The sequence below is a fragment of the Anoplolepis gracilipes genome, chromosome 13 (assembly GCF_047496725.1).
Source record: "Anoplolepis gracilipes chromosome 13, ASM4749672v1, whole genome shotgun sequence".
Classification (NCBI taxonomy): domain Eukaryota; kingdom Metazoa; phylum Arthropoda; class Insecta; order Hymenoptera; family Formicidae; genus Anoplolepis; species Anoplolepis gracilipes.
In genome coordinates this window covers 162,840-172,417 of record NC_132982.1, presented here as the reverse complement: position 1 = coordinate 172,417, position 9,578 = coordinate 162,840, and the positions used below count along the sequence as shown (strand labels likewise).

General features: G+C 44.6%; 1 protein-coding gene and 1 pseudogene across 1 annotated transcript; both read right to left on the bottom strand.

Annotated features, from left to right (window-relative positions):
- Positions 1–348: 348 nt before the first annotated feature.
- On the bottom strand, positions 349–1,756 carry LOC140672707 (NADH-ubiquinone oxidoreductase chain 5-like; annotated as a pseudogene).
- A 6,570-nt stretch (positions 1,757–8,326) lies between these two features.
- LOC140672706 (uncharacterized) lies at positions 8,327–9,010 on the bottom strand. Its single transcript, XM_072905094.1, has 2 exons — positions 8,784–9,010; positions 8,327–8,672 (listed from the first exon to the last, which is right to left on the bottom strand). Exons 1-2 carry the CDS (start codon positions 9,008–9,010, stop codon positions 8,327–8,329), a joined length of 573 nt encoding a protein of 190 aa, XP_072761195.1.
- Positions 9,011–9,578: the final 568 nt, after the last annotated feature.

The window sequence follows — 9,578 nt, the reverse complement described above, 5'->3', positions numbered from 1 at the left end:
AATCTATAAAAAAATTCTAGTTAATTTTTCTTTTTTATTCATTTATATAGTTTAATTAATAAAAACCTTATATTTTCATTATAAAAATAATAAATTTTTCTTTATTTATAAATAAATTATTTAAAAATAAAATCTTATTATCTTAATATCTTCAATATTATGCTTTACGAAATTTAAGCTATTTAAATATAAATTACTTTAAAAATTAATTAACTAATAAAAAAAATAATTAATAAAATTAATACTGAAATAAAAATAAATATATAAATTTTAAATAATTTTATCTTAATTACTAATCTATTTATTATCCTATAAATAATTTTCTTTCCCATAAATTCAATCCATATCTTATCTATCCTATAGGTGTTTAATCTACAAATTATAATAGGACTATAAATTCATATATATATATAATTTATAAATCATATAGATCTAAAAAAATAACTAAATATTAATATAATTAAATATTAATATAATTAATTAAATTTTTTATAGACATAATCAACCTTAATAATACTCCCACAAATAATAATAACATTGTAGTTATTTTTACATTTACATTCATATATAAAAAGTAATTATCAAAAAAAAATATTCACATTAATATAGATCCTCTAATTAACCTTAAGATTAATAAAACAAACATCGATAAATTCATTAATTTATCTTCTTTATAATAATAAAATCTTGAATTTTTAAATGAGCCAAAATAAATATAATAAATCAATCGTAAAGAATATGACACAGTAAGAGAAATTGATAAAGTAATTATTATTAATAAAAAAATATTAATATTATTTAAATAGATAATTTCTATAATTAAATCTTTAGAATAAAATCCGGCTAAAAAAGGAATTCCTATTAATGCTAATCTAGAAATATAAAATCTTATTATAGTAAATGGAATAAACTCATTTAAATTACCACATAATCGAATATCCTGATTATTATTCATTAAATGAATTATAACTCCTGCACACATAAATAATAATGACTTAAAAATTGCATGAGTCAATAGATGAAAAAAGGCTAAAAAATTAAATCTTAAACTTAAAATTATTATCATTAACCCTAATTGACTTAAAGTAGAAAAAGCAATAATTTTTTTTAAATCATTTTCAAAATTTGCCATCAACCCAGCTATAAATATAGTAAAAATTGAAATATATAATAAAATTTTCTCAATGCCCCTATTCATTAAATATTTATTAAAACGAATTATTAGATAAACCCCTGCAGTAACCAAAGTTGATGAATGAACCAAGGCTGATACTGGGGTCGGGGCGGCCATAGCTATTGGTAATGAAACAGAAAAAGGAATCTGAGCACTTTTTGTAGCTGCTGCTAAAACAATTATTCTTAAAATTAACTTATAATTTTCCATAAAACTTAAATTCCAACTTCAAAATGTAAATATTAATCCAATTCTTATTAATAACCCAATATCTCCCACTCGATTGCATAAGACTGTCACTATCCCAGAATTATATGATAAATAATTCTGATAATAAATCACTAAACAATAAGAAGTTAATTCTAACCCATCTCACCCAAATAAAATTCTAATTAAATTAGGGCTAATAATCATTAAAATTATTGATAAAACAAATATAATTACTAACTTAATAAACCGATCAATAAATATGTCATCGCCTATATAAATTATTCTATGTAATATAATTATTGAAGAAATTAATATAACTACCCCAATGAACAATGAGACTTAATCAAATAAAATATAAAATTCGACATTAATTGAATTAAAATTAAAAAATAATCATTCCATTATATATCTTAAATTTATTAAATTTAAATATAATCTTATAAAAAAAAATAACATAAAAATAATTATTATAAAAAATGAATAAATTTATAATAATCTAAGATAAATTTTTTTTATATCACTAATTTCACAAATTAATATTTTATTTTAAACTACTTAAATAATGACATTATAATAAAATAAATAAATAATAAACATTACTTATTTATTAATAATTAATATTATCTATATTGACTAATATAACAAAACTAAATTCTATTTAAAAAAATTAATGTATTAAACTTAAATTTAAAATTATTAAAATTAAAGGAATTAAATGAATCAAAATAATCATATGATCTTTTATATAAATAAATTGTTGGAAATTTTTCTTCAAAATAATTAAATCCATGCTGAATATATGAATATAAATATAATGAATAAGCACTCCTAAAAAAACAAATCATTATTATATAAATAATAACAGATATCTCTCATCTAATTAAAACTCTAATTATAAAAATCTCTCTAAAAAAATTTAAAGAAAAAGGAAAAGAAAAGTTAGCAGCACATAATAAAAATCATCAAATTCTTAAAGACGGAAAAATATTTAATATTCCTTTATTAAAAAAAATCAACCGACTCCCTGATCGCTCATAATATAAATTCACTATAAAAAATAAACCTGATGAACATAGGCCATGAGAAATTATTAAAATATAAGCACTAATAAATCCTAATTTTATTATTGTTAATATTGAACATATTATTACATTTATATGTACAACAGAAGAATAAGCCACCAAACTTTTTATATCAATTTCAACTAAACATAAAATACCAATAAACAACCTTCCTACAATCCCAACTCTAAAAATTACATACCTATACTTATTCCTTTGAAAAATAAATATTATAATAAAACGTAATAAACCATACCCCCCTAATTTCAATAAAACAGCAGCTAAAATTATTGACCCATAAACAGGCGCTTCAACATGGGCCTTAGGCAACCAAACATGAAAAATAAAAATTGGTAGCTTAATAAAAAATGCTATAAAATAAACTAAATAATCTCAAAATCCTATATTAATTATTATATTTTTTATCAATAAATTAAAATCAAATGTTATATTATGCTTATAAATTTCAAATAAATAAATTAATAAAGGCAAAGAAATAAATATTGTATATATTAATAAATAATAAGATGCAGAGGTTCGTTCAAAATTTAACCCTCAATAAATAATGACAATAAACATAGGAATTAATCTTAACTCACAAACATTAAATAAAATAATATTAAATTTATAGAAGAAAAATAAATAATTAAAATTAATAATATAATTTCAAATATTAACAATTTTTTCTCATAATTTATTTTAATTAGCCTACCACTCCTCTCCTCCAACTGAATAACTATTTTTATTAAAGCTAAAATTCAAAATCTTAAAGCTAATAAAAAAAATGAATAAAAATCAAACCCTATAAATATTCTCACCCTAATTCAAATATCATCTTTAAATATAAATTTAAATAAAAATAAAAATCTAAAAATAAAACATGAATTATAAAAAAATATAATTTTTTTATTTTTTATTAATAAAATTATAAATATAAAAAAAAATAAAAATTTTATCATATTAATTCAAAAAAAATAAATAATAGAATAATTTAATTATACCATAGTGGTCCGGCCGCGTACACGGTCGTGCGGGCCGTGCCGTTTGACCAGACCGGGGCGACATCCCTTTTAGCCCTAAACTCGCCCGGACCAGACACCTCTTTGGCATCCCCCGGGTGACACCCCTGGCTCACACTCTTGCCTCCGGTGTCCACCCTCGAAGGGTAGCCATTCGCGTGCGTCTTTCGGTTATTATAGTGGCCAAGACAAATCACCACTAGGCGGACTCCTGTATTGGCGGTCCGGCCGCGCTTCATGGGTCCCCACCTTGACGAGAAGCTTCCGCAGGGCCCTGGTTTCGCAGAACCCCTCCTGGGTTCCACTACTAACAGGTTCCCGCTTCCAGTTCCCGATCCAGCAGAGCCCTTCCCCTTGGACGAGTTCCCAGGGAAGGAGTCGAGACACGTACTAGCCCCAACGGCACTTGGCTCGGAGGGGTCTTCGGTGCAACGACGCCCCAATCAACGCGAACCGGTTTCCCCCGGTCAGGCACCAGCCATTTCACAGGATGTTATCGCATTGTCGATCAACATCCTGCCCCGAACGTCTCCGTGTTTTGTACAGGGGGTAAGCGCACCCCAGCTCGAACCGTGTGTAGCATCGGGACGGTAGTGTCCTTCAACCCACATCGGGCTTCCTGACCCGTGTCCCCGCCTCCGCGTTTTTATACGAGGGGGAAGGCGGACCCCTGTGCGTACCGTGTATAGCATCGGGACCATGGTCCTTCAACCTACATCGGGCGTCCTGTCACCGTCAGGGGAGAGCGAACCCTGTTCCTTGTACTATTGTTTCCACGTAGAAACAACTGCCAAGGTTCTACCCGGAACCTCATCGTAGGGTTGTACTAACTTAATCCTATATGCAAGGTGTTATCCATACTGATAAACACCCTGCCCCGGTCGCCTCCGTGTTTTATATGAGGGGGAAGGCGGACCCCTGTGCGTACCGTGTATAGCATCGGGACTGCGGTCCTTCAACCTACATCGGGCGTCCTGTCAACCGATCCGTCTTTCGAGTTTCCTATACAGAGGAAAGAGGACCCCTGTTGCGGTGTTTGGTGACTTTGGGACTCGGATCCAGCCGAAAATCCCTCCATCACCCACCACCAAGACCCGAATCAGAGATGAGCGACCCCCTGACACCTCGCCCTGCTGTCAAGCCAACAGGTCGAGGTCCTACCCGAACCCTGCATCGTAGGGTGGCGACTACCCTACAACGACCAAAGCGATGCCGGCCAAACCCGTCGTCCCCGAAGAGCCGGAGGATCCCCCGACACCGAGATGGCCCGGAAGCGCGACCGTCCCAGGAGGCTCGTCGGCACCCGTAGATCCGCCTCCCTCCAAGAAGCCGCGCCCCGACCGCTCGCTTCCCGTCTTGTTGGGATTTGCGACGCGTAAGCCTCACTTCAGGATCGGCACCCGGGGAGCCCGATCAGCATCGGTTGCCTCTCCATCCGATCGGCTCTTCTGAAAAGGACTCCTCCGGAAGAGAGGACACTCTTCAGGCGGGCACGCTAAGGCCCTCGCGTAGTGTCTTTGTTACTCCTCAACCCCCGCTCAGCCACGCTCCGGCTTAAGGGCTTTCGCCCCCGGCGTACTATGTGGCGTTCACCATCATTTCCGCCGCGACCGTCGCGTCTGTAGCAGGAACCGATTCGTACGCGTCCGACACCCAGGTATGCATGCCGGTGCTATGCATCCTGCCCGAGCCCGGGTCCAAGAGGAAATCCGGCTAAAGATGCGCTTTTAGCTATCTCTCCACTCCGGTTTCCCGGGCTTCAGGACAGAGCCTCCCCACCATGTCAAGGTGCCGCATCATCGGGAAGGAGTAGGGAGGTAACCTAACCTAACCTAACCTAACCTAACCTAACCTTTTTTTTTTTTTTTGTTACGAGGGGGAAATGCCTTTACGCATCCCCGGCCTGGTATTGGTTGGCCGGGGTATGTGGGACTCGCCGGCGCTATAGAGGAAGCACCGGAATACCCACTAAAACCCCCCCTGGGTATCCTTCCCAGACGGTTTATGCAGAAAGGAGGGCCTCGCCATCGGCACTTTCCCTCCTCCTGCCCGTCTTGTACACACACACGCTTGGACCTGGGTCCAACGAGCACTCGCAGGAACGTCCCTTCCCTATTACGACCCCGGGATACCAACCGGGGTCTTCTCCTTCCCAGATTGCAGTAGACGGAGGTGGAATGTCCGTTTCCTACCCCACTTCCGGCTCTGCGTCTCTCCCACACCAGAGACGTAATGGGGGGGGGGATAATCGTGTCCCCCCCTTTATCGTCATTTTCGTCCTACTTCCTTGTCCACCCCACTGCCTGCTCCGGCCCCCTGGTCCGACCGCCCACTTACTAGTGGGGGTCGGCTTCCAAGGGTGGGGGTCTGCTGTTGGGGGTTCTCGCCCGAATTCCCGGGAGAGGGAGGAGGGGTCTTATCTTCCCTCCCCCGGCGTCTCTCTCGTCCTTCTCTCTCTCTTTCTCGCTCCGCCTCTTTCTTTGTGCTGAAGACTACTCCACAGAAAGAGGCCACCGCCCTCCATTTATCCTCCCCTTCTACCATAGCCTTCACTATGGCTACGAGGGAGAGATCCTCTCCCACGGCCGTGGACAATTCCGCCCGGCTTTCCACCCACGCAGGACACACCTCCAGGGTGTGCTGCGCTGAGTCCAGGGGGTCGGTGCAGTGGTGGCACTTGCCCGTAGTCTCCTACCCAATACGGTCCAGATATTCGCCGAAGCAGCCGTGCCCCGTGAACACCTGAGTCATACGGAAGGTCATTCCCCCCTTCCTTTTTTCCACTCAGGCCTCTAAGTGAGGCCCTATGGCCTCAGCCACCCTACGCCCCGCAGCTCTGCCAGACGGAGAGAGCAACTGCTGCTTTCCACCGTTCCAGCATCTTTCTATGGTGCTGCCGCCTCTCCGCAATCTTCGCCCGGGGGACGATGTTCCGCCCCGCCTCCCGGAGCCCTCGCATGCGTCGGTACACATCGGTGTACATCTTCGCGAGAAGCTCCACGGGAGGAATCCCCGCCAAAGCAGTCGCCGCTTCGAATGACACTGTACGGTAAACACGTACCACCCGTAATGCCATTTTCCTTTGGACCCCGTGCAAAATGCCCAGGGTCCTCCGGTTGCCGCTGATATCCTCGGCCCATACGGGTGTCCCGTACAGCATCATAGCGTGAACCGTCCATCCATACAGCCGCCTGACTCGACCGTCAGGGCCTCCCAGGTTCGGGAATAGACGGCCCAGCGCGGCAGCTGCTTTCTCCAGGCGGGGAACTAACTGGGCAAAGTGCGCGGCGAAGCGCCACCCACCGTCCAGCAGTAACCCCAGATATTTAAGGGTATTTCCCACTTTCGTCTCCACCCCCTCCACCATAACCCGAAGGCTCGGCGGCACACTTCTAGCACCTGGCCGGAAAATGATTGCCTCCGTCTTCTGGGGCGCCACCCTCAGGCCCAACTCCTTGATAGCCCGCGTAATACACGCCGTCGCTACCGTGGCCAGGGCCGAGGCCTCCCTTCTGTTTTCCCCCTCGGCTAACACGATCGTATCGTCCGCGTAGCAGACGACCGTGCAGCCGGGGGGGATGGCCGTCCTTACCACCCCGTCGAAGGCCAGGTTCCACAGGAGTGGCCCGAGGACCGACCCCTGTGGGACTCCACATCCCACTCGTCTCGTAACCTCTACCGCGTCCCTGTTGGTGTAATGTAGGGAGCGGTCGCTGAGGTACGATTGGATGATCCGGCGGAGGTATCCCGGCACGCCGAAGCGGGCCATGGCTCTTTGGATACATCTCCAGGGCAGGGTGTTAAAGGCGTTCGAGATGTCAAGAGACACGCCGATCGCCACCCTGCCCTCCCGCACCGCGGCTTCCGCAAAGGCGCGCACCCTCAGTACTGCGTCCACGGTTGATCTTCCACCGCGGAAGCCGTACTGCCGGTCATCCAAGTTCGGCCCGATGCTTTCCAGGTGCTCGACGAGGCGATTGGCGACTATCTTCTCCAGGATTTTGCCAGCCTCGTCGAGCAAACATATGGGCCTGAACGACGAGAGGGTCTCCATATCCTTGCCTTCCTTTTGCAAGAGGACCAAATTGGCCCTCTTCCACCTCTCGGGGAAGACTCCCAGTCTGAGGCACTTCGTGTGTAGGTGTGCAAGATGCCCACCCATCACCTCAAAGGCTCCAGCCCACGCCTTCCTAGGGAGTCCATCGGGTCCGGGGGCCTTGATGCCGCAGAGTCTCCGCCTGCACCTCTCCATTTCTTCTCCCGAGAACGCCAGCTCCTCTGACCATTCAGGTCCTCCTTTCGCAAAGATGGGGGAGGGGGTATCCTCCTCCTCAGACTGTGGAAAGAGCCCTCCGACCACCCGGTCCAGGGCTTCCGGGGAAAGGGTCTCCGTAGCCGGTGGCCCTCTATTGCAAAGCTTCCCGAGCACCATTTGGTATGGCCGTCCCCAAGGGTTCTCTTCCAAGTGCGAGAGGAGCTCGTCCCACGCCCTAGCTTTCGCTTTTTTTATTTCCAGGCGTAGGGCGTCCCTGGCCACTTTGTACGCCTGGTAAAGGCCTCTAACTTCCTCTACCGACCTATCCTTCTTCTTGGCCCGGGCGTATTTCCTCCTTTGATGGACCGATGACCGCCGCAATTTCGCGATCTCCCCGGTCCACCAGTACGCCGCTCTACGGCCTTGCGGACCAGCCTTGATCCGGGGCATTGACGCGTCACATGCATCAGACATGGCGCCCCGGATCCACTCGACTTCCTGCTCTATGTCCCTGTTGGCCTCTCCCGGTTCTCCTCTCCCCAACCACGTGGTCGAGAGGATCGAGGCCATAAAGGCGTCCTCGTTCATTTTCTTTGTGCTCCAGCGCCTAGGAGAGGTCGTCTCTCTCAGCCGTCGACTGGAGCACCTGCTCGGGTGTGACCATGAGGCCGTAGACTATGTACCTATGATCAGACAAAGTCTCGATCTCCGTGGCCACCCTCCACCCTAGCACCCTGTTGAGGGTCGCTAGGGAGGCCCAGGTAAGGTCCACCACCGACTCGCCCCTTTCCCGTATACAGGTGCTTATTCCTCCCTCGTTCAGCAGCCTTAAATCCAGTGTCGCGGCCCACTCCTTGACCGCGACACCTCGGCGGTCCGTCCTCGGGGAACCCCACGTCATCGATTTTGCGTTAAAGTCCCCCGAGACCACCACCCGCCCCACTCCCATCCCGCTGATGATAGCGGTAAGGGAGTCCAACCTCTCAGCAAATCCTGAGAGGTCCAGACTAGGCGGCAGGTAGACCCCGACGACCAAAACGGGTCCCCATCTGACCGCCACTTACCCTTTGCCCTTGGCCACCAGTTTGGCAGGAAGTGAGGCCGGAGCATCCGCCCTCCATGTAATCGCTACGGAGCCCATCTCGTCCCCCACCCACGAAGGGTGCTCGGGGATCCGGTACGGCTCCGCAGCAATGCCCAAACCACAACCACGCTCCGCCAGAGTGTGCACAAACAAGTTTTGCGCCTGACGGGCGTGGTTGAGATTTGCTTGCAAGACCCGAGCCGCCATTTATTTATTATTTGAATTATGACTCGGGCCTGCCTCCGATCCCTTTAATGAAGAGAAGCTTTCGGAACCCCTTTCCCATCCTGTACCTTCTCCTTCAGGGGGTAGTCTAGGGAGAGGAGATTTGTATCCTCGTCCTCCCCTTTGTTTCCCATCTTTGCCTCGGTCTCGCCCACCATCCCAGACCGCCCACCACCCGCTGACCGGCGGGTACTCCTTCCAGGGTATTCTCCCTTTCTATGGTGGTGGGGACATCCTCCGTTTCCTCATTTCCCTCCATTTCCTCCCCCCCTCTTTCAGCTGCTTGTTGGGGGGTGAGGAGCAGGAATTGTTGAGGTCTTTGGCTTTTTTCTCCAATTCTCCCTCTCTCTTCCTCTTCGGTTGCGACCTAGGGGTCGACGCGCCGCGGGGTGTGGGAGTTCCCGCATTCACTGTCCTCTTCGCCGCGTCGTGTCCTTTTTCCCTTATAGAGGATCCTTTCCCCTTTATAGAGGAAGGTTTCCGGCCAGTGCTTTCCTCTACGGGCCTGCGTGTTTCCCCCCTAAGGGCCCCGGTAGTTCGCCCAGTTATG

What these genes read in the sequence shown, in the direction of transcription:
- LOC140672706 (XM_072905094.1), bottom strand. Translation starts at nt 9,010, where the DNA reads ATGGCGGCTCGGGTCTTGCAAGCAAATCTCAACCACGCCCGTCAGGCG. An exon ending in CTGGTGGCCAAGGGCAAAGG is followed by an intron (nt 8,673 to 8,783) that starts GTAAGTGGCGGT and finishes CGCTATCATCAG; the next exon opens with CGGGATGGGAGTGGGGCGGG.